At 35.8% G+C, this 24,807-nt stretch overlaps 1 protein-coding gene across 1 annotated transcript in view; it reads left to right on the plus strand.

The window, feature by feature from the left end:
- LOC100920261 (myosin-3) overlaps positions 1–17,987 on the plus strand; it is a 34,625-nt gene extending 16,638 nt beyond the window's left edge. The window contains exons 18-39 of the mRNA XM_003759335.2: positions 462–585; positions 685–821; positions 901–1,156; positions 1,539–1,781; positions 1,882–2,058; positions 2,136–2,281; positions 2,447–2,537; positions 2,857–3,246; positions 3,345–3,471; positions 5,037–5,155; positions 5,327–5,523; positions 6,536–6,719; positions 10,566–10,731; positions 11,161–11,285; positions 11,729–12,037; positions 12,125–12,328; positions 12,404–12,529; positions 15,212–15,382; positions 15,505–15,609; positions 16,403–16,498; positions 16,612–16,749; positions 17,828–17,987. Coding sequence (XP_003759383.1) covers positions 462–585; positions 685–821; positions 901–1,156; positions 1,539–1,781; positions 1,882–2,058; positions 2,136–2,281; positions 2,447–2,537; positions 2,857–3,246; positions 3,345–3,471; positions 5,037–5,155; positions 5,327–5,523; positions 6,536–6,719; positions 10,566–10,731; positions 11,161–11,285; positions 11,729–12,037; positions 12,125–12,328; positions 12,404–12,529; positions 15,212–15,382; positions 15,505–15,609; positions 16,403–16,498; positions 16,612–16,749; positions 17,828–17,851 — 3,655 coding nt within the window. The 3' untranslated portion in view covers positions 17,852–17,987. The remainder of the gene's footprint in view (positions 1–461; positions 586–684; positions 822–900; positions 1,157–1,538; positions 1,782–1,881; positions 2,059–2,135; positions 2,282–2,446; positions 2,538–2,856; positions 3,247–3,344; positions 3,472–5,036; positions 5,156–5,326; positions 5,524–6,535; positions 6,720–10,565; positions 10,732–11,160; positions 11,286–11,728; positions 12,038–12,124; positions 12,329–12,403; positions 12,530–15,211; positions 15,383–15,504; positions 15,610–16,402; positions 16,499–16,611; positions 16,750–17,827) is intronic.
- The last annotated feature ends 6,820 nt before the right edge of the window (positions 17,988–24,807 follow it).

Consider the following 24,807-nt stretch of genomic DNA (forward strand, 5'->3'; position numbering starts at 1 on the left):
TGCCATATTTGAGGAACAGCAAGAATACCAGTTTGGTTGGACTATATATTATATAATATAAATCATTTATGACAAGACTGGGGTTTTGTAAAGGTTATTGGAATTTATTGAGCAGGGAAGTGGTATGGTTAGCCCTAAGATTTAGGTTTTTTTAATTTGTTAATTGAAATGGGGAAATGCTGATAAGAAATAATTTTCAAATGAAAATTGAGACTTTCTTCGGAATTTTAAATTTATCATTTAAATTAGATGAATATATATTTTTTGGAGATTGAATCATGTATTCTAGTAAGGAGATGTTTATCCTAATTGTGGTTCTGCCATTAATATGTGCATGATTGGAAATATCACTTCCACTCTCTTATTTCTTCATTTATATAATGAGTTGCCTGGATCTGTTCATCTTAAAGGTTTTTACAAATTTAGCAAACCAACATTTTTCCTTATATTTAAATTTGCAGATACCGTGTATTGAATGCCAGTGCTATCCCAGAGGGACAGTTTATTGACAGCAAGAAAGCTTGTGAAAAATTGTTGGCATCTATTGATATTGACCACACTCAATATAAATTTGGACATACCAAAGTAATTAATATTTCCAACATATTTCAAATGTTAGCTACTCACTTTCTAACTTACAATCCCCCTCCCAATTAAGTAATGCTTTGATTATTCTCTTTTAAGGTGTTCTTTAAAGCTGGCTTATTGGGAACTCTGGAAGAGATGAGGGACGATCGTTTAGCCAAATTGATTACACGAACTCAAGCTATATGCAGAGGGTTCCTCATGAGAGTGGAATTCCAAAAAATGGTCCAGAGAAGGTAGAGTACCATCACACACACACACACACACACACAGAGGAGGAAGATTCTTCTCAAAGTAACTAAGATTTTCTTACAGGGAATCTATCTTTTGCATTCAGTACAACATTCGCTCATTCATGAATGTCAAACACTGGCCTTGGATGAAATTGTTTTTCAAGATTAAGCCCCTCCTCAAGAGTGCTGAAACAGAGAAGGAGATGGCCACCATCAAGGAAGAATTCCAGAAAACTAAAGATGAACTTGCCAAATCAGAGGCAAAAAGAAAGGAGCTTGAGGAAAAAATGGTGACTCTGCTACAAGAAAAAAATGACCTTCAGCTCCAAGTACAAGCTGTATGTATTTCATAAACCTTTCTACCATTTCCTTTTAGTGGCTTAGTATGATACAATGAAAACGATATTAGTTCTGAAGCCAAAGGACCTGAGGACCTGGGTTTAATTATTCCTCTGTTATTATTTGACTATAGACAAGTTACTTTACCTTTGGGCTTCAGTTTCATTATCCCAGAAATGAGGAAGTTGGACTAGTTGATTTCTAAGGACCCTTTTTATTCTAAATCTATGATTAATTGAGGCACTAATTAATCTTATTCTTTTCTGTCTTAGAGCTGACATTTACTAGCTGAAAAATATTACATGGTGCTTATTGAATAACTGAGGGTGTAAGGCATGCAGAAACTTTTCTCCTAAAAGTAAAGAACTCTTTCTTTAAAAGGAAAGTGAAAATTTGTTGGATGCTGAAGAGAGATGTGACCAGCTGATTAAAGCCAAATTTCAACTTGAAGCTAAAATCAAGGAAGTGACTGAAAGGGCTGAGGATGAAGAAGAGATCAATGCTGAACTGACAGCCAAGAAGAGAAAACTGGAGGATGAATGTTCAGAACTCAAGAAAGATATTGATGACCTTGAGCTAACACTAGCCAAGGTTGAAAAAGAAAAACATGCTACAGAAAACAAGGTATGCTCTTTGTGGGCATTTCTTCTTGATGTAAGTCAGTGAAGGACTTGGAATGGTTGCTCAGATAATTTTCTGCATCTTCCTATGTGCTCTTTCACAGGTTAAAAACCTAACTGAGGAATTAGCAGGCCTGGATGAAACAATTGCAAAACTAACAAAGGAGAAGAAGGCTCTCCAAGAGGCCCATCAACAAACTTTGGAAGACCTTCAAGCTGAAGAAGACAAAGTCAATACACTGACAAAAACCAAGAGCAAACTGGAGCAACAAGTTGATGATGTGAGTGATAGCCAGTTTGGCAAATGATTGTAATTTACAAGTTATTTGCTATCAAACTAAAACTATTATTCTTTCAGCTTGAAAGCTCCCTGGAACAAGAAAAGAAAGTTCGTGTGGATCTTGAAAGGAATAAACGAAAGCTTGAAGGAGACTTGAAACTTGCACAGGAATCCATATTAGATTTAGAAAATGACAAACAGCAGTTGGATGAAAGACTGAAGAAGTATGCCATAAAACTACTTATTTTTATTTTTAAATAATTTGCATCTCAGTTTCCTTATTTGTAAAACAGTTTGGATGATTTTTAATGTCCTTTCTGGATCTAAAAATATTTTTCTTTATATTTCGATATTTTCTTTATTTTTTTTAATTTATTTTCCTTCCTTAGGAAGGACTTTGAATATAGTCAGTTGCAAAGCAAACTAGAAGATGAGCAGACTTTGGGCCTTCAATTCCAAAAGAAAATCAAAGAACTGCAGGTAAAAAGATTCATAGAGATGATGGAGAATTTGAGGTAATAATCATATGCCCTATTATTTGCCTCTGTAAAATGTAAAGATTTGCTGGAAATGGTGATTTGGAGAACTGTAAAGATTAGTCAAATGTGTCAGGTTTTGGAGCCTACTTGTTCCTCTAAATTCTTTCTGCTCTCAGAAAAGTGACTTCCACAAAGAAAAACAAATCACCACTGCATCTGCATTGAATAGAACAACCCACTTTTCCTTGTTCAACAATATTTTTTTTTAAACACTTAAAGTTATCCTTGATATAGCGACCAAAATTATCTATTTTATGCAGGCTCGAATTGAAGAGTTGGAAGAAGAGATTGAAGCCGAGAGGGCCACTCGGGCAAAGGCAGAGAAACAACATGGTGATTATGTCCGGGAGTTAGAAGAGCTGAGTGAAAGACTGGAGGAGGCTGGGGGCGTCACCTCTACTCAGATTGAGCTCAACAGGAAGCGAGAAGCAGAATTCCTGAAATTGCGTCGGGATCTTGAAGAGGCCACGCTGCAACACGAAGCTATGGTTGCCACTTTGAGAAAGAAGCACGCCGATAGTGCAGCTGAACTTAGTGAGCAAATCGACAACCTGCAGAGGGTCAAACAGAAATTGGAGAAGGAGAAGAGTGAACTCAAGTTGGAGATTGATGACCTTGCTAGTAATGTGGAAAGTGTATCTAAATCCAAGGTGATTTTCTTTGAATATCAAGATCAAAAGCTCTAACTAGAAACTTGAATGTTGATTCAACAGCAGAATAATGACACTATGGTTTCTCAACATTTTAGGCAAATCTAGAAAAGATATATCGCACACTGGAGGATCAGATGAGTGAGTCACGGAGCAAGACAGAAGAAACACAAAGGAGTTTGAATGAGCTGACTGCTCAGAAGGCTCGTTTACAGACTGAGTCAGGTGAGAAAGGGACAGAAGATAGAAAGGGAATTAACTCAGATCTGAGAGTGGATTAAATGTTTTTTAAAAGTAAGATATGCTTGTGTCAGTGAATATCGCAGACTCAATGACAACCATCCCCAGATGAAGAGATCAGAACATCATAGGCAGAATTGATTCTCACTAAGGATTAGAAGCTTTAGAAGCTATCAAAGGAAGTTCACTTTTAGAAAGAACAGATGTAAAAACACACAAAAGGATGTTTGGGGATTTTCCAGAAAAGGAGGACATCTCTGGAGAATATAGAAAAGAACAATTGTGATATTCTGCTGGGCACAGGAGAATGTTCTGTTTGTTTTGTTTTCCTCTTTTGTTTTTTTTTATTCTGTGTAGAGGGCTGGAACTCTGGAAAGGTATTATTGAAACAAAGATACTCACAGCAGGGTATTTACTCAGGGTGACTGATGGGATTATGATTCTCTAGTTAAACATATACTTAGTGTGATGTAATGATGCAATCACTCTAGATGGCATATAGTTAGTGTGATATGGTGATGTAATGGTTCTACAGTTGGCACATGCTCAGTGCATTGTAGTGATGTAATCGTACTGAGGTATTTAAGGGCTGAGAGAACTGGGAACTCAGAGTCTCTAACACAGACACAGAGAAGACTCCAGACTCCATCCTTGACTATCCTTGTGGTGGCTCTCTTGCCTTCATCACCTCCTAAAGACCAAGGCCCATCCAGAGAACCTCCAGAAAGCTAGTCCAGACATTACAATTCTGTTTTGATACTTCACCAACCCTCCATTTTGCCATTAGTGAAATTTAGTGATTCATTTTCTGTGCTTTACACTTAGCATGTGCAACTTTACACTTAGCATGTGCTACTTGATACTATTTATGATTTAACATGCATATTCTTTTTCCCCAGCAAAATTATAAGTACAGTAAGGTCAAGAACTTCTGTATCTTTAATAACTTAGTGTAAAAAATAATTTCTTTAGGATGTCTATCTTCCTTGCATAAATAAAAAAAGGCACAGAAAATTTTTTTAAACAAAATACTAATTCTTCTTTATATTCCAAGTGCCTAGTATCTCTATTCCAAGTGTCTAGAATACAGTAGGTACTTAATATTATTGGTTGATTGAATCATTGAAGAAAAGGTATTTTAGAAAAAGGTAATTAATTTTAAGGGTTTGGGGCTTGAAAAAACAAGATTGGAAGCAAATGTTTTTAGTATCTTTGACTGGGAATGCATAACTCTTCCCAGATCCTCTATTGCCACACAGGTAAATTAACTTGCCAATAGCAACAATCAAAGAACTGAAAGGAAGTTTTGTTGAAGTTATTTCGATGTCTTTTATAATGTATCATCATAGCACTCTACACTTAGCATGTGCTACTTGATACTATTTATGATTTAGCATGCATATTCTTTTTCCCCAGCAAAATTATAAGTACAGTAAGGTCAAGAACTTCTGTATCTTTAATAACCAACACAGGATCATATGTGGGTACTTAATAGAAATTTCTTGATGATATTAAAGAGTATTATATTCCCCCCTCACCTTGGATTACAGGTGAGCTGAGTCGTCAACTAGAAGAAAAAGAAAGCATTGTTTCCCAGCTTTCTAGGAGCAAACAAGCCTTTACTCAACAAATTGAAGAACTCAGGAGACAGTTGGAGGAAGAGACCAAGGTAAAATACTATAACTGCAATTATACTTACCTACTGCTCTACATTTTCTGTTACAATCTGAAGAATAAGAAAATTCTGTAGCTAACAGAAATAATCAAAATTGAATTCTACAAGTACTCCCAACATTTTATTTTAATCTATTCTGTTTTCTCTTTGTTCTTTATTTCCTAGGCCAAGAATGCCCTGGCCCATGGATTACAATCTTCCCGTCATGACTGTGATTTGTTACGGGAACAATATGAAGAAGAGCAAGAAGCCAAGGCTGAGCTTCAAAGGGCATTGTCCAAGGCTAACAGTGAGGTTGCCCAGTGGAGGACCAAATATGAGACAGATGCTATTCAACGCACAGAGGAGCTGGAAGAAGCCAAGTATGAAACAGTGTTTGTCTTGGAAAGAATTAACAATCTAAAAATTCCGCTGTGAAATGACCAATATTGATCAAGGTTTTCCCCTCATCTAAAATTGATATATGTTAGAATCCTGTTTGTCCAGGTCAAGTGTGACTAAATAACGTACACATAGGCCATTAACCAGTTAACAAAAGGAGGTTTACTCAGCCCTTAGAAAGGATATACAGTAGCACTTAGCTCAGGTAGATATAGCCTTCTTTGTTTCCATATGGACAAGCATCTGGTCAGCAGAATAAGGTTGTGGTCCTCAGACATGAACCAAGTCTGAAGAATGCCAATTCTCTGTGAGTAGGATTTTTTTATGTTCATAAGCAGTCAGTAAGCCCCATCAACAGAGACAGAACCCATCAAAAGGCTATATCAGGGGAAACACAGCTTAAGCTGTGATCCAATTTGGGGCCAATAAAATTATTGCCTTGTCACCTTTTTGAGGAAACCTACAAGAAAGAAAAGAAGGAAGAAAGAAAGGAGGGGAGGGAAGGGGAGGGAAAGGGAGAGAAGGGGAGGAAAGAGGAGGGAAGGGAAGGAAAATTATTTTAGGGATGATGGAATAAGAAAATGTTAGGAAAAGAAGCATAAGCTTAATTATTAATTAATTAATAATTAAAGAAAGGTGACATGTTACAGTGGAAAGAACTTTGACATTGGAATTGGAGGACTTGAGTTGAGATTCTCCTTTTATAATATGCCATAACAAATGTATGACTTAGGCCACTCACTCATTCTCTATGGACTACAATTTTCTCATCTATAAAATGAGGTTGGACTATATGACCTCCAAGATCCCTCCTAAATCTCAATACAAATCTATGAGATTGTAAGTTCCTTGAAGAGAGGAGAGGAACTAGGTTTACCTTTCTTTGAATCCCTAGCACAGATGTAAAGTGTAAAGTACTTAATAAATGCTTCTCAACTTGACATGAATAAATATATTTTAAAAGGAATTTACTTTTGTTTCTTATCCTTTAAGGAAAAAACTTGCTCAACGCCTTCAAGATGCTGAGGAGCAGGTTGAAGCTGTGAATGCAAAGTGTGCTTCCTTAGAGAAGACAAAGCAGCGGTTACAAGGAGAAGTGGAAGATCTTATAATAGATGTTGAGCGAGCCAATTCACTGGCAGCTGCTGCGGACAAAAAACAGAGAAATTTTGATAAGGTATCTTCAAAATGCACAGAGTATAAGCAGTGGGTTTCAGTAGAAAATATAGTGGTTTGGAAGAAAGGATGTCTGGGTTCTCACCATTAAGAAAAGAATAATTCTTTATATTCCAAAAAGCCTAGTGTCACACAGTAGATATTTAATACTGTTGGTTTTTTTGATACTTTAATTTAAGTAGATATTTAATACTGTTGATTTTTTTTAACACAGTAGATATTTAATACTGTTGATTGATTTAATTGTTGAAGAAAAGGTAATTTAGAAAATTACCTTTAATTTTAATGATCTGGAGCTTGAAATAACAAGGATGAAAGCAAATATTTTTATTGTTATTGACTGGGAAAACATAACTCTTCCCAGACCCTCTATTGCCTCCTGCCAACTAGCCACATGATCTTGAATGAGTCATATCTCTTCTCCAACTTTCAGATTTGATGAAATGATTTTTAAAATCCCTTCCTAATCTGTCATTCCATGGTTCAATTTGAACTTGTGGTTATTTCTATCCATGCAGATTTTTCTAAACTATATAATGATGTTAAGTTTGAAATGATTTTTTAAGGAACAGTAGTGGAAAGTATGCTAGACTTGAAGTTCGAACCCTGGTTCTGCCACTTACAAACTAATGTGTCATTGAGAAATTTACCTAATGGAGTCAGTTACCTCATCTGTAAAATGAAGGCATATATATGACCTCTGAGGTAACTTCCAGCTATATGATTCTGATTTTTCTTCATCTTGTTGCTAGTGAAGATAAAGAGAGTTAAAGACCTATTGAAAATCTAGCTTGAATCTTCATATGGAAAGGTCCCTTTCAATGGGCATAACCTTCCACTCCAAGGCTACTGATTGCCAGGGTCATACATAAAATCTTCCCTGATAGATATGGAGACAAGCTGGTATTAAAGTGCCAAATATCCTCTCTTTATTAGTAATCTCAGCAGGGGTTAGCAGGAAGCAAGAGCAAGTCTATGTATATCTCTGCATCTCTTTCTCTCTGCATCCCTGAATCTCTCTACATCTCTGCCTCTCTCTACTTCTCTCTGCATTCTTCTCTTTCACCTATGGCAAAGCTAGCCATTTATATTTACTCTCCTCTGGGATTGCCCTGTGCCTAACCCACTCAGGAATGTGTAGGTGGATCCGAAGAAAGGAGACAGCTGGAGTTAATGCTTCGTCCTAAGAAAAGATCTAGCAAGAGGACACACCCCTCACCTTCTCAAGGAAGCACCTGTAAAGCACAACCTCCTGCCTCAGAGGCCAACCCCACTTCAACCTCCTGGGTCCATCTACCAGCTGACATAGCAAACATGCCAATTCTCAGAAGAAAAGTCTCTAACATATTCCCCTTGCTGTTTGGTGAGAACCACTCATAAAATCAGCTTTGATATTTAAAAATATAATAATATGTCTATATATAAAACATAGGCTTGAAATAGAAAAATGTACAAAGATGCAATCAAGGGGATGAGAAGGGAAGTACGTTCCAGATTCATCTGTGGCAAAGGGACGAAGGTCTCATCTTCTATAACTACTTCAGGCAGAAAAGGGGCATAGAGCTGGCCCTACCCAAGGGTATCGGGGCTGAAGAGGGGAGATGAGTGACTTGTAAGCAGCACCAGCAGGATGTGGTAAAAAATGTCAAAAATCAGGTCTAAAGTAATTTCAGGTTGGCCAAATAGTTGGTATTTCTGGAATCCTTCTGAAATCCAGTGGCCTTCCCTCTCAGGACCTGCAAGACATAAATATCCCAGCCCTCTCCAAAATACTAAGGTTGGACCTTGCCAATGTCCTTCCTTGTCCTTTCAAAGGACCTTTTGAATGTTCTGACTCTTAAAGCCTGTTTTAAGACTTTATCCACATCCACCCATCTGGCTCTCTAACTTATATACTACAGCTGTGTTATATGGTATGATCATGGGCAAACTTATACCCTGACCCATTATGCATTCCTGTAATGTTCTCTTGTTTGGGTTCCTTGGGGTCTCTGGGAGCAGTCTTCGTTTCAGTTCAGTAATCACCACAAATGTAGCCAAGTGTTAAAGTCAAAATCCTTTATTATCTTCTTCAAAGTCTTGTCTCCTTTCCTGGGCCCTGGTGCTTGAGCTCCTGCCTGTCTTCTCTGGCTTCTGAATCTCCCCAAATCAGCCTAGCTGAGGCTCCCAGCTTATATGCTCTACACTGAATATAAACCAATCATTATATCACTAGGAAACCATTATTTGTTGTAGGATTAGATCAGTCATACTGAACCATGATAAATTACATAACCATTGTCTCTATCAATTCCACTGACTTAGTACCTTGTAAGAATCCTTTGTTTCAAGTTCAGAGTTCTGGCCCATAACACATTCCTATCTCCCTGTCTCTCAACGAGGCTGTTGAACCTTCTCTTTTGGGGCCTGGCAATCCTCACTTGTGACCTCTCCCTCAAAGATTACTGATTGCCAGCATACCTAATCTCAGGCCTTCAGATGTCTCTGGCTACTATCTCATCAAGCAGTGGTTCTTGTTCAACAGAGCACCCACACACGGGAGCTTGTGAGATCAAGTTTGAAAGCCACTGGAGCCAACATTCTCACATCTTTTTTATCATCTCCTCAAGGCTTTTCTTCTTATCCAAGGAGGACATGGCTTTCTGGCAATGGGCATTAGTATTCTCTCTAGCTAATTGCTGGATAAGAAGAGCAGCTGCTTCTCCTTTACCTACTAACCTCAACAGCCACCTGTAGGCAAGCCAATCCCGTCCTTGTTCAGGCACCATTTGTAACCTCCCATTCCGAGGCTATTGATTGCCAGGGCCATTCATACCAATCCCCCCTGAATAGACATGGAGATGAGTCTATGTTAAGGTGCCAAACAACCTTTATTAGTAATCTCAGCAAGGGTTAGCAGGAAGCAAGAGCAAGTGTATGTGTGTCTCTGTACCCTTCCCCCCCTTCCCCCTCTCTCTCCCCCTTTCCTCTCCCCCCTTCCCTCTCCTTCTTCCCCTTTCCCCTTCCCCCCCCTCTTCCTCCCTTTCTCTCCCCCCTCTCTCTCTCCCTCTGCCTCTCTCTCTCTCTCCCTCTCCCTAACTCCTTCTACATCTCTACTTCTTATTTCTCTCCACATCCTAAGGTAAAGCAGCCATTTATATTTACTCTCCTCTGGGATTACCCTGTGCCTAGCCCACTCAACACTGTGTAGGTGGGTCCGCTGAAGGGAGAACCGGGAGTTAGTGCTGCATCCTAATAAAAAAAGATCTAGCAAGATATCACACCCCTCATCTTCTCAAGGAAACACCTGTAAGACACATCCTCCTGCCTCAGAGGCCAAGCCCCCTTCTACCTCCTAGGTCCACCCTACCAGCTGACATGGCATATATGGCAATTCTCAGAAGGAAAGTCTCTAACAAATGGGACCAAATATACTAATCTAAACCCTACACCTGAAACATTTTATAGAACCAATTTCTATAATACTAAAAGAATATCTACAGACAACAAATACCACCTTTCTATCTCTGTTTCTATATCTCCCTTCACATATATGTATATGCAAGGCCCATATAAATATGGGGAATTTTAAATTTTAAATATGAGGAATATATAAAAAATCCTAGATTACTTATATAAATATTTGGAAGCATGGAAGAGAACAAAGTCTTGCATGAGAGAGTGATTTTTGGGGTTGTGTTCTTTCACAGAATGAGATTAAAGGAAAGGAGAAGTAAGAGACAGAAATGGTGTCTGGTTCTGGTATTGTCTCTCCATGCTAATGGTTGCAGATTTTGGAAGAGCAAAGCAGAAAAATCTGTTAGCTGTATAGTGCTGTGAATAACTCAGTACACTTTTGTTTTTTCAGATCCTGGCTGAATGGAAGACAAAGTGTGAGGAAAGTCAGGTAGAGTTGGAAGCAGCACTAAAAGAATCTCATTCTCTAAGCACTGAACTCTTCAAATTGAAAAATGCTTATGAGGAATCCTTAGATCAACTGGAAACTGTGAAACGAGAAAATAAGAACTTAGAGCGTAAGTTCTAGTAGTTATATAATATTTTGTGAAAATACAGGGGTCTTTGTACTTCTGCCACATTACTGTGGTAGAATGAGGAATTGTGCTGACCCAGAATGCCTTCAGACTCACTTAGCAGTTCCAGCAATGCCACAAGAAGAATGTTGTAGCCTTTGTTAGTAATTGCCATCAATGAAATTTGTAAGTACACAGTATCTTGACTCTGGGAGTCTAATAATATACTAATTATTATTGCCTAATTATGTGTCATTCCATGGTTTAATTTGAACTTGTGATTGTTTCTATCCATGCAGATTTTTGGGTAGACTCCAGGCCTAACACTCTATCCATTCTGCTATCTAGAAATTTGAGAATTTCAGATTTAGTGGTTGAGAAAATCTTTTGAATTCTAGGCATTTTAACTTAAATCCACTTTTTACTTCATAGAGGAGATAGCAGATTTTACTGAACAAATTGCTGAAAATGGTAAAACCATCCATGAACTTGAGAAATCAAGAAAGCAGATTGAGTTGGAAAAAGCTGATGCACAACTAGCTCTTGAGGAAGCAGAGGTAGGTTTTGGAAATAAGGTGGAAATGACTCTAGCCCTGGCTTAGATTTGGGATATCTGTTTTTATTTCCTAATTTTTTTCATTTTATTCATTTTCCTTTCTTTGTCTCTTAATTACTCTTCTGTAAAACAGCAGTGATAAAACCTTTATTATCCTTTGCCTAGTAGTACTATAGTAGTACTAGTAGTAGTATTTGCCTAGTAGTGTAATAATGCTTTTGAAGGCTTTTAAGAAAATTATTCCACAAATACAAATATAAGATTTCAAATATGAGATTTATTATCATTGCCATCACCAATATGGATGTAAACTGAAGATAAACTGAGAAATTTAGTTTCAAATATGACAAATGACAGATGATACATTTAACTGGGCCTTCGCTGGCCCCAAACAGTATTCTCTAGATTGGTCCTGGTACATTTATTTTCTTTTTTCTTTTAAAGGCAGCTCTTGAGCATGAAGAGGCTAAAATCCTCCACATTCAGCTTGAACTGACTCAAGTAAAATCAGAAATTGATAGAAAGATAGCAGAGAAAGATGAAGAGATTGAACATCTAAAGAGAAACTACCAGAGAACTGTGGAGACCATGCAGAGTGCCCTAGACTCAGAAGTGCGAAGCAGGAATGAAGCCATCCACATAAAGAAAAAGATGGAAGGAGATTTGAATGAAATAGAGATCCAACTGAGCCATGCCAACCGTCAGGCTGCTGAGACACTGAAACACCTTAAGAATGTGCAAGGGCAACTTAAGGTTGGTGATGCACACCCTAGTTTTTGACTTAGCTAATGAACCCAATACTTCTACTTCCAAGAACATCTTTCTTATCTTTGTGATCAGGATAGCCAACTGCATCTGGATGATGCTCTCCGAGGCCAGGAGGACCTGAAAGAACAGCTTGCTATCGTGGAGCGCAGAGCCAACTTGTTGCAGGCAGAAGTGGAAGAACTCCGAGCTGCTTTGGAACAGACTGAAAGAGCTCGAAAACTGGCTGAACAGGAGCTCTTGGATTCTAATGAGAGAGTGCAACTCCTACATACCCAGGTATGTAAAACTGAAGAGAGAGAAGAGATGTAACCTTAGACACAAGGCTAACTTTATTCTTTTTCTTTACATTAGAACACTAGCCTTATTAATACAAAGAAGAAGCTTGAAACAGATGTCACCCAACTCCAAAGTGAGATTGAGGATGCCAATAGGGATGCAAGAAATGTTGAAGAGAAAGCAAAGAAAGCAATGACAGATGTAAGGTTTTATTTTTTTTAATTTAATAACTACATATTTTTATTCTACAGTCAACTGCCAAGAACTCTAATATTAGTTAACATTTTATATGCTGGTTTGCAAAGTACTTTACTATGTTATATCTATGTCTCGCTATGAGACAAATAAATAGTACCGTATTGGAGAAAGGAAGAAAGAATGAAATAAATGGGGTTAGAGTAAATCCCACTGCAATAGAGATCTTAGTAATAGATAATTGAAAAATAGATAATATATATAGAAATTTATATGTATAAAATATGCATATATATTTTCTTTTTCAAAATGTATTTTATTTGAATAAAACAGAATAAGAAAAAAAAGAAAAACACAAAAGAAATAGAAAACAAAATAAAGCAAAACAAAAGAAAACATTGTCATGTGCTTAGCAGAACAGCAGGGAGGATTCAAAATATGTAACAACAAATTACCAGATCAAGAAAGTATATATATATTAGTAGAAGAAATTATATTCATGAATGCCCATTTTTTTTTTTTTTTACTTCTTTGTAAATTGTTTTTTGGTTCTCTGCTGTGTACCTTATTTGCTTTATTCTTCCCCCCCCCCCTTTCGTCCTCCCACCTCCAAACAAGCTACAATTAAAAAAATATTTTTATGTATACATAGATGCATATATACATAAATACACATATTCACATCTCCCTTCACATGCACATACATTTCTTTTCTATCCCTTCTGCCTCTTATATTCCGTTCCATAACTTGTCTTGCTTATATATATATATATATATATATTTTTTTTTCACAACTACTTTACATATGTAAGTATTATTATTTACCCCATTTTACAAACTGAATATGAAAAGGGGTAAGTGGAAAAGTAAAAAGTTCCGGTTATGTAGATAGTAAGCTTCTAAGACAGAATTTGAACCCAGTCTTCTTATCTCCAAGTTCATGTAAACTAAACTAGCAGCCTCATCATTTAATAGCAAGATTATTTAACAATCTGTCTAGGGAGTATATAAGTGAATGGGTGTGGTCAATGACATTTTGCTGCAAATTTACCTTGTATTTCTTTTATGTCTGTTTTGTATTAAATCCATCTTTTTATATCTCTGGAAATATCTCATTGATTCTTCTAATGCTATACACTACAGATGCATCTCTATCCTTTAGCTTTCACTTTCTCTTGAGATCTGTGTTTTTTGCTATCTGTACATCATTAGAAATTATTGGTTTTCATGACCCAAATCAGAAATTACAAAAGCAAAACTCTATTGATCCAGACATTGCTCTTAGCATTAACACTACCACCACACCTCCTTCTCTCCTATGACTAGGAAATACAGAATGAATTATTATATTTATGACTTTTTAATACTTTTCAATACTATAATCTCCATGACATGAGTTTTATAAAGTGCTTTGACTTTTCACCTTTGTGATTATTATCCATATTCTTTCATAGATACTTCCCAAAGAATTCACTCAACATTCTGAAGGTCTCCCTATAAGTTCTGCTTTTTTAAAAAAATAGAATTTGGAGATACCAGTAGAGCACCTTTCTCTCTTTCTACATTATTCTTTCTTCTTGCTAGTTGATTGAAGCAAATTAGGATGGACCCAAGCAGATGGAATCAGAATGTTACCAAGTTTCCTGAAGAGCCTCCTTAGGAACTTCTGCAGATATCCCAAGATATAAGGCATAAAATAGTCCTAACATTCACTATTTTATGGTATAGTAAAGAGAATGATGGATTGGTTTTAGATCCATCTCCTCAGTAACCTTGAGAATTTAAACAAATCAATTCATTTTCCTGGGATTCAGTATATTTATTAATCAGCACAATGAGAGAGTTAGGATAGTTGAACTCAAAGATCACTTGTATTCTGATTCTGTTTTTCTAGAATTTGGTAATGAAATAATAATAGAAATGAACCTTTTCATGCTTCAGTTTCCTTTGTAAAATTGGTATTTTAATTTCCAAAAGGAAATTACTACTGTTAAGTAATGACTAACACTAAACAATAAATGCACTGAATATAATTCATAGAACCAAATGAACCTAGCCTAAAAAAAGGGAAAAACATTCTTAATTGAGGAATACCACTTCGAGAGCTAAAGATTTTATTCTTTTCAATATACTTCAGAATTATAATCATTATTTAAAATATTTTTAAATTATCAATTTTTCTCTGATAGTAATCAATTTTTAATTAGTACCTAATTCTTGCTTATATATATTGAGAGGAAATATTGAGAAAGAGTTGATCTTGGAATCAAGAAGACATGGTTTCAAGTTTTGTCCCTGAAACAATACTGTGTGGCTCTAAACAAATCAGTTGTCCCTTCAGTGTCCCTGCATTCTTCTAATTCTATAGTCACTCCTTGTATTGTAAGATTCCTTCCCTGAATTTCCTTATATCAATGAACTATCAAAATTGTCTATATCAAAATTGTACATATAAATTCTTATATATTATGTATTTTTCAATTATTTATTATCTGTTTTTCAATTACCTATTGCTAAGATCGCTATTACATTGGGATTTACTCTTACATCTGGTGTTGTAAACCTATTTTTTTTAATTCTTTCTTCTTGTTCTCCAATATGGTCCTCTCTATTAGTGAGGAAAATTTTGTAAAGCTTGAAATCCTTTATAAGTATGTGGTATTAAGTGAATGTAAATTATGTCACCAGGCAGCCATAATGGCTGAAGAGCTGAAGAAGGAGCAAGACACCAGTGCCCACCTAGAGCGGATGAAGAAGAATCTTGAGCAGACTGTGAAGGACTTACAGCACCGCCTAGATGAGGCTGAGCAGCTGGCCCTAAAAGGGGGAAAGAAGCAGATCCAGAAACTGGAGACAAGGGTATCTATCAGAGCTAAATGAAACTTTATATTTTAGAAATAATTGGTTGGGGGATTGTGTCTCCTGGACATTTTCTTCTTTTCTATGTTCTACCTGCTGACTGTTTTCAATTATTTTTCCAGATTCGAGAATTAGAGTTTGAACTTGAAGGAGAACAGAAACGAAATACAGAGTCAGTTAAGGGACTCAGGAAATATGAACGGCGGGTCAAAGAGCTGACTTACCAGGCAAGTGGAAGAAAAACAAATATTTTCCTATTTTGCCTTTTCTGATAAGTTTGAATCTTACCATTTTTTCCTCTAAAAATGCTGAAATTAGGAATGTCTTAGAATAAGTCAGAAGTAAAGGATAGAGAGAAAGAAGACCAAAGGAAAAAGAAAAGGTGCTTAGAAAATAAGGTTTTTTATTATGTATCTGTGTTCAAGGAAACACAGTTGTGAGACAGAAACCAAATTCTTGGAGAAATCCTTAGCTTGGAATTTTAGAATTCCTTGCTTTCTTCAAAGCTCAGCTCAAGCTCCACCTCCTATGTGAAGACTTCACTTATAGGACTAGCTATTAATGATCTCACTTCCAAATTACCTTATATTAAATTGTATATATTTTTAATACACATATATAAACAGAAACACATGTACAGACATAGACACATACATAGGCATATACACATAGACTGTAAGTTACTTGATGGTAGGTCCTGTTTCATTTTCGTCTGTATTCTCAATGCCTAGCAAAGTACCTGACACACATTAGAGACCTAAATGATGACTTTTGATTGAGTAGTAGCAGAGAGCTAACAGTCAGTTTGATGTTTTGCTAAATTCTATCAATCAGGTAACAAGGAATTATCAGAGCCACTGGAACCAGATGGGAAGAATCTTCTTGTTGTGATTATCTTGGCAATTAGAGTTGGGAGGATTGGCTGTGTTGTCTTTAATATGCATTTCTTTCAAATGGTATTCAACATTGCTCTATCACCTATATCTTGTTAAATTTGTTATGGTTGTCTTACCTTTTTAGGGTGAAGAAGATAGGAAGAATGTGCTAAGATTACAGGATTTAGTGGACAAACTCCAAGTAAAGGTCAAATCCTACAAGAGACAAGCTGAGGAAGCTGTAAGTTCTACAGACCATATCTTAAGAAATTGGCAAACCATTCTTATTTTTTTGTGAAAAACATGATGAAATCCATTTTGTGATTTTTATCTCTTTTGATTGCCTTGTTTCAGGATGAACAAGCTAATGCTCATCTAACCAAATTCAGAAAAGCTCAACATGAGCTGGAGGAAGCTGAAGAAAGAGCAGATATTGCAGAGTCTCAAGTCAGCAAGCTAAGAGCTAAGACACGAGATTTTACCTCTACCAGAGTAAGTTGGTATTGAAGAACTCTGTTAGTAGTTACTGAATTGAGTTAGACAAAAAGTAGCAAGAATGGGTGAGAGAGCATAAGCTACCTCTTTGAAGAATTTTCCCAAAGAGAAAAAATAGAAGACCAGTATTGTTCCACTGATCTTTCCTCTTTTTAGGCCTCTAAGGATTATATTTTGAGGATTCATCAAAGCAGGGAATTGAATGTCTGATTTTACACACTTCTAATAATCTTTTACTTCATATATTGTGTGTCCAAGCCTTAGTTTGGGGAGAAGGAAGTGTCTCTGATAGCGTAGAAGTAACTAGATAATAACAGAGAACAAAATAAGACATGGCTCGTTGGAGAATTGTTTCCTATTGAAATGTTATTAATTTTATAATTGAAGTTAATGGCAAAATTTATTTTAATAAAATCACTTTATTTAATAAACCACAATATTTAATAAATATTTTTAATAAAAAAATAATAATTTGTGTTATAGTTGTGCCTCCCACATCATGGGGGCTAGGGGCACAGTGCCCCCACAATCTGGAAAATCCATATAAAATTTTTGGTTTTCTCTTTGTACCAGAGAAGGAGTTTTTCCTCTCCCCTTTTTCTTTTATAGGGTATTTACAGTACTTTATTTTAAAATTTGTGTTAAGTATTTGGTCATAGATTCTGTGTCATCTGTGAATTTTTGCATATCTGCAGCTTCCACAAACCACTCCACAATTCCCATTAAATTTCTTATGCTGACCCATGATATATAGATAAATTGGGAAAGTTGCCATATGGAAGAGATAAGAGTAGTCATTTTTGCTATAAAAAAATCACTATATTTCCTGGCCTAACTTGTGGTTTATTCCCTTTTTAAAAAAGCTTTAGAGCCAGAATTTCCAAATAATAAAATGCCTGAAATTGTGTAAGTATCAGTTTATAGACATAAGGGCTATAAAATGTATTTGAGTTCCCATATTGAAATATGGGCCTGTAAATCCAAGAAGGTGCCTTGAGTAAGGGTCTAATAGCAGATCAATACAGTGATATCTGAGGTGAATAAAAAAGGCTGCCTTTTTTTTTCCCATTCCCAGGTGATACATGAAAATGAAGAGTGAACTACTTCTAGGAGCTGGGCAGAAAATATGCAAAATGTATATTTCTCTGATTCCAAATCACGTGTGCTTGTAGCTTCCATGTGGCTTTTCCTCACCTGTATATACATGCACATAATAAACTTTTCTTTGCTTTCACTCTTGAACAGCTTCAGTCTATCTTTTCCACTACTCAGAGCTGAATAATGTAGAGACTTTTGTCTTTATGTTGATGTCTCTGTGCCTTAATACTTTGTTGAGTCAAAAAAGTCAATCAATGTTGCAAGAGGATAACAACTACATTACTATCTGTCACAGTTTTGGGAAGAACAAGAGAGTGTGAAAGTTTACTTTGAAAGTTGTCATGTCATCATGTTATTATCATTGTCATAGAATGGTTTGAAATAACTTAGTCAAGATCTCCTAAAGTATCACATACCTTATCACTTCCTTGTCAGAGGAACACAATAGCAAGATTTATATTCCTCTTCCTGCCCCAATTTTGATTCATGTTGTTTAGCTTTTTTTTTTTTAAGTAATATCTCAGTCTTTGTGACCCAATTTGGAGTTTTCTTGACAAAGCTATTGGAGAGGTTTATCATTTCCCTTTTCAGATCATTTTGGGGAAGTGGGGAAACTGACGCAAAGTGGGTTAAGTGACTTTCCTTGGACCACACAGCTAATGATTGAGGCTGGATTTGGACTCAGGTCTTTCTTTCAAACTTTTGACTTATCATTCTATCCATTGTCACCCCAGAATCTTCAGTTTCTGTTATTTTTCCTCAGCTGTATTCCTGTTTCCTTTCTGTTAAATCCTCTTGTATTCCCTAGAAAATCTATAGTCTGTACTACACACCTGTCAGATTGGCTAAGATGACAGGAAAAAATAATGATGAATGTTGGAGGGGATGTGGGAAAACTGGGACACTGATGCATTGTTGGTGGAGTTGTGAACGAATCCAACCATTCTGGAGAGCAATCTGGAATTATGCCCAAAAAGTTATCAAACTGTGCATACCCTTTGACCCAGCAGTGCTACTACTGGGCTTATGCCCCAAGGAGATACTAAAGAAGGGACCTATATGTGCCAAAATGTTTGTGGCAGCCCTGTTTGTAGTGGCTAGAAACTGGCAAATGAATGGATTCCGCCCATCAATTGGAGAATGGTTGGGTAAATTGTGGTATATGAATGTTTTTTTTTATTTAATAGCCTTTTATTTACAGGTTATATGCATGGGTAACTTTACAGCATTAACAATTGCCAAACCTCTTGCTCCAATTTTTCACCTCTTACCCCCCACCCCCTTCCCCAGATGGCAGGATGACCAGTAGATGTTAAGTACATTAAAATATAAATTAGATACACAATAAGTATACATGACCAAAACATTATTTTGCTGTACAAAAAGAATCAGACTCTGAAATATTGTACAATTAGCTTGTGAAGGAAATCAAAAATGCAGGTGGGCATAAATATAGGGACTGGGAATTCAATGTAATGGTTTTTAGTCATCTCCCAGAGTTCTTTCTCTGGGCGTAGCTGGTTCAGTTCATTACTGCTCCATTGGAAATGATTTGGTTGATCTCATTGCTGAGGATGGCCAGGTCCATCAGAACTGGTCATCATATAGTATTGTTGCTGAAATATATAATGAGCTCCTGGTCCTGCTCGTTTCACTCGGCATCAGTTCGTGTAAGTCTCTCCAGGCCTTTCTGAAATCATCCTGTTGGTTATTTCTTACTGAACAGCATCCACTCAGTTTCCAGTTTCCATAACATTCCAGAAACTGGAAATTGAGTAGATGCCCATAAATTGGAGAATGGCTGAATAAATTGTGATATATGAATATTATGGAATATTATCGTTCTGTAAGAAATAACATTTTGGTCATGTATACTTATTGTGTATCTAATTTATATTTTAATGTACTTAACATCTACTGGTCATCCTGCCATCTGGGGGAGAGGGTAGGGGGTAAGAGGTGAAAAATTGGAACAAGAGGTTTGGCAGTTGTTAATGCTGTAAAGTTACCCATGCATATATCCTGTAAATAAAAGGCTATCATCCTGCTGGTCATTTCTTACAGAACAGTAATATTCCATAACATTCATATACCATGTGGTATACCACATATATGAATACCATGTGGTATACCACATATATGAATGTTATGGAATATTACTGTTCTGTAAGAAATGACCAGCAGGATGAATACAGAGAGGCTTGGAGAGACTTACATGAACTGATGCTAAGTGAAACGAGCAGAACCAGGAGATCATTATATACTTCAACAACGATACTGTATGAGGATGTATTCTGATGGAAGTGGATTTCTTTGACAAAGAGACCTAATTCAGTTTCAACTGATCAATGATGGACGGAAACAGCTACACCCAAAGAAAGAACACTGGGAAATGAATGTAACCTGTTTGCATTTTTGTTTTTCTTCCCAGGTTATTTTTACCTTCTGAATCCAATTCTCCCTGTGCAACAAGAGAACTGTTTGGTTCTGCACACTTATATTGTATCTAGGATATATTGCAACATATTCAACATATATAGGACTGCTTGCCATCTGGGGGAGGGGGTGGAGGGAGAGAGGGGAAAAATCGGAACAGAAGTGAGTGCAAGGAATAAGGTTGTAAAAAATTATCCTGGCATGGGTTCTGTCAATAAAAAGTTATTATAATAAATTAAAAAAAAAAGAAAACAACAACAACAACAAAAAAGAAAATCTATAGTCTGGATTAATGGGTGAAAATGACAACATATAGATGGAATCAGGGAACTATTGAAATTAAGAGTAGGAAGGGGCATTAGAATATATCTAATACACCTCCTCTGCTTTGTTGAAGTTTAGATGGATGCTTTTTTTTCAGAGAGTTTCAGAATAATTACTCTCAGATATGAAAGAGACAGAGATATTGATCTGTCCTTAAAATGGATGGTAGTCTATTCTCATTAGAGATGAACTGCATACTCTCATCTCTCTTCATTCTTTTAGGGACAGTACAACTCCTGAAAAATTAAGATAGAAAAGAGAGAGACAGAAACTCTTTCCCTGCCTCTTTTTTATCACTCTCTCTCTCCTCATGAGTTCTAGAGTTTATTTTGAACAAGAAGTTATCAACTAAATTGAAAATTTCTCAAGAATAGAACCTGAATCTCATTTAAAGAACCCCATCAACTCTTGGGCAGAGTAGCAATTTAATAATTTTAAAATTATATCATATTTCCAATCACTTAGAAAGTATTAGATGGAATCATATTAACTTTACTGGCTCTGGACAATTTCAAAGTAAAACATAAATTGAAGGTATCCTTTCCAATATGCAAATAAGAATCCTTAAGATTTGTGTACACTTGGACTTAAACTCTGACTCACCTTGCATCATGGAGGCCTGCCTGAACCTGAATGTAAGAAAAGGGAAATGATTGGAACTACTCATGGTACTGATAAGTCAATTGCTTCTTTTGACCGAGAAGTTAGTAGGATATACCTATAGCACCAAGATCACCTCACATATGCATTACAGAGGCAATAGGAGTGAGGAACATGCTGGAAAATCCACAGAAACAAGTAACTACAAAATTTACTATCATCTTCTGGGTTTTGCCTTCAGAATAGACATGAGACCATTATTTGTATGAGTCTACATAGTGATGTTTTCAAAGTCATCTCTAATAACAATAATATTAATATATTAGTTTTCAAAATGATTTTCTATATATTTAATTTTCATAATAGTTCTATATTTTAGATAATATAGTATGATTATCCTCATTTTACAAATGAGGAAATGGAGAGTCAGAGACAAAGTAATTTAACCAAATTCACATTATCAAAAGTATATATAGGGAGGCTAAGTGTTATAAATGAGACTAGAACTCAGTCCAACTCCTTGTCTCCGTATATCACAGAACTTCTCTAGAGCTGATCCTAGAAATGTATTTTTGTTTTATTTAAATGTCTCAGCAACAAAATGCTAAGTAATTAAGTGGAATGGATTCCTGACTTGTGATTATCACTGATATTCAGAAATCAAAAATCAATCTAAAAAACTATTAGCCCTCAGGCATTGCCATGGACAAAATGGTCATTTAAAAAGTTATCTGAATGTTGAAAACTATCTTTGTATATATTTGGATAATAAAAAGCTATTACTAAAAAAAAATTAGAATGTCTAGTGCTGGCCCATAGGAAAATTTTTCATTCATTCAAGATTTTTTTTTTCTGGATGGAAGATTTGGCCAATTTTATTAAAGAGACTTTGATTTAAAAAATAAATTTAAAAATCACCACTTGCATTTTAATGAGAATATGTATATAAAAGACAATACAGATCTCTTTTTTATTTAAATTATCTAAATTAACTCATTCTACAACATGTCTAAATTGAGAACAAAAAAGTACAGTTTTTAGAAAATTGGGAGCTTCAAATTGAAGTTTCAGATCAAAACATGATATGCTTATAATAGTTCAGAGTGATTTTATGATCTAGTGATTTTACATACTATAAATTTTTTTTAATAATTACAACTTATTATTGACAGAACCCATACCTAGGTAATTTTTTTTACAACATTATCCCTTGCACTCACTTCTGTTCCGTCTTTTCCCCTTCCTCCCTCCACCCTCTCCCCCAGATAGATGGCAAGCAGTCCTATACATGTTAAATATCATACTATAAATTCTAAACATGAAGAAAAAGGAGAGAAATTAAATTTTGGAAGCTATTCATGGGTGTGTCTACTGGGAGAAAGTTTATCCCCTATTCCTTTATAATGAAATCACTGGGAAATTAATTTTTAAAAAATTTCCTTTATAGCTCACTTTGCTAGAACTCCCATTCTATAGAATGCTATAGATTAACAAAATGCCAACCTCTTTTTTAAGTGGGTAAAAGCACTCAAATAAAAACCAAGAGTGAAATTTAAAGAACAAAAGAGAAGTCCTATCTTGGAAGCAAGGCATCAGGAGATTAAATAGCTGGTAATACGACCAAGAAATAGAAAATCCTAGAAATAAGAGAGTTATAAAGGAATGGGTAAAGGTTAATATTGGGTATAATTTTATGCCTGCCTTTGAATATATTGATTCTCTCTTTCTGTAAAAATTATTTCTGTTACTTATTCTTAATAGCAAAACTTTAAATAAATACACTTTTTCTAATGTTGGAGAGATATAGAACTTTAGATTTTTAAAAGATATTGAGAACTACAGTTTAAGAGAAAATGGAGATGAAGAGTGTGAACAACTTTGATGGGGATGGTTTTGACGTGCCCTGTAATTTGATTGACAATTCCCTTCATGTTCACATGTGGGACATTGGTTCTAAAAAAATAACAAGTCCTTATGGGGAGAAAACTAAATGTTTGAAGTTTTCCACCAGCTGGGAAGGTCAATCTTCAATTTCTTTTAGACTGGTTCATCAGAGCAGCTGAGAATGTGGGGCAAAGAATCTGTCTAGCACACAGGAGTCTGTTTATACCTCTACAAATGATCTGTTTCTAAAAACAGTGTTGGGCTGAGGGGACTTGATAGCTACTTTTTGGGCCTGAACTGGGATCTGGTTACCCTCAGCAATGCTGAGACATTCCCAGGAGCTAGCCTGCCTCCAGTCTGCATGCCACCATGAAACAGTAACCCCTAAATGGCAAAGTCTATTTTTATTTAAGATATTTTATGCTTTCATGGTCATGAGAAGAAAGAAGTCACAACTGGTGAATAGATTATTAATAGATCTCTTCCCTTTTACCTCTGGGCCCCAGAGATTGATCCTCTTATTTCCCCCTCTTTTTTAAAATTTTTGTCACTATTCAATTTTCTACTTATGGTTCCCTAATTCTAGATCTGTTTCTGAACTGGTTAAAATTTCCTTCCTTTCTTGTTCAACAGGAAGAGAACAAAGATCTTGGGTTTTAAAATTGGGAAAAAATAGAAATTATTTAGTATAATCCTTACATTTTACAGATGAGGAAATTGAGTTCCCAAGATGGAAAATAGTTTGCTCCATGTCACATAGGTAATAAATGGCCAAAATATGCTTTCAAGCCAAGTATTCAGACTCTGAATCCAATATTCTTCCAACTATACTACAAACAGGAAAAGAGATAGGGGTCAAAGTAAAACAATAATTTACTATAAATCTTAAGATTAATAATTATCCTGCATTATTAAAATGTAAATGGTAGTAGAACTGGTTTCTAGGCTTTTTTTTTTCAGTATCTCTCTCCTTTTCTGATTATCTATCCCAACTAAACATTCTTTTGATTTATATTTTATAAGTGCTGTTTCTAAGAGTCTTTCTTCAGTCTTTATTTTGTATCCTGAAGGTAGTGGAGCAAAGCACAGGACTAACGGTCAGCAGAACATTGCAAAAGGGTTAGGAGAGTGACAGGAATAAAATCTCTTCTTGTTTCTGCTAGCCAAATCTCTTTTTGTTTCTCCGTGTGAAGAATTCTTTGTAGAAAAAGGAGGAAAGCTAACTAAGACATAATATGATTTGAAGACCAAAAAGAAGAGGGGGGAGGAAGGAAAAAAGGAAAGGGAAAAGAAACTTTATAGGATCTTAGATTTAGAACTTGAAGGGTAATAGAAATCTTTTAGATGCAAGGCCCATGAAAAAATATAAATGGTTTAGCAAACTAATTAAAATACAACTAAATTAGATAATGTTAATTTATGCTTTTTAAGTTAATATTTGGCTGGCAGGGATTAGTTTCTATGTGGTTTTTACATCACTGATCTAGGTCAACCTCTTCATTTTATTGAAAGGGAAACAGGTCCAGATAGAGTATTATCAAAATCTCATAGGTTATATAAGCTGCAGAACTAAAATTTGGACCCTATTCTTTAGACTTGAATCTAAAATTTCTTCCACCAAACCACATGGAGTTTTTGCAATTAGAGTTGCAAAGAACCATACTGCTGCCAAATATTTTTTTTCTTGGTGATAAAGTTGATGGAGGCAGGCTA

The sequence above is a fragment of the Sarcophilus harrisii genome, chromosome 4, assembly GCF_902635505.1.
Source record: "Sarcophilus harrisii chromosome 4, mSarHar1.11, whole genome shotgun sequence".
Lineage (NCBI taxonomy): Eukaryota > Metazoa > Chordata > Mammalia > Dasyuromorphia > Dasyuridae > Sarcophilus > Sarcophilus harrisii.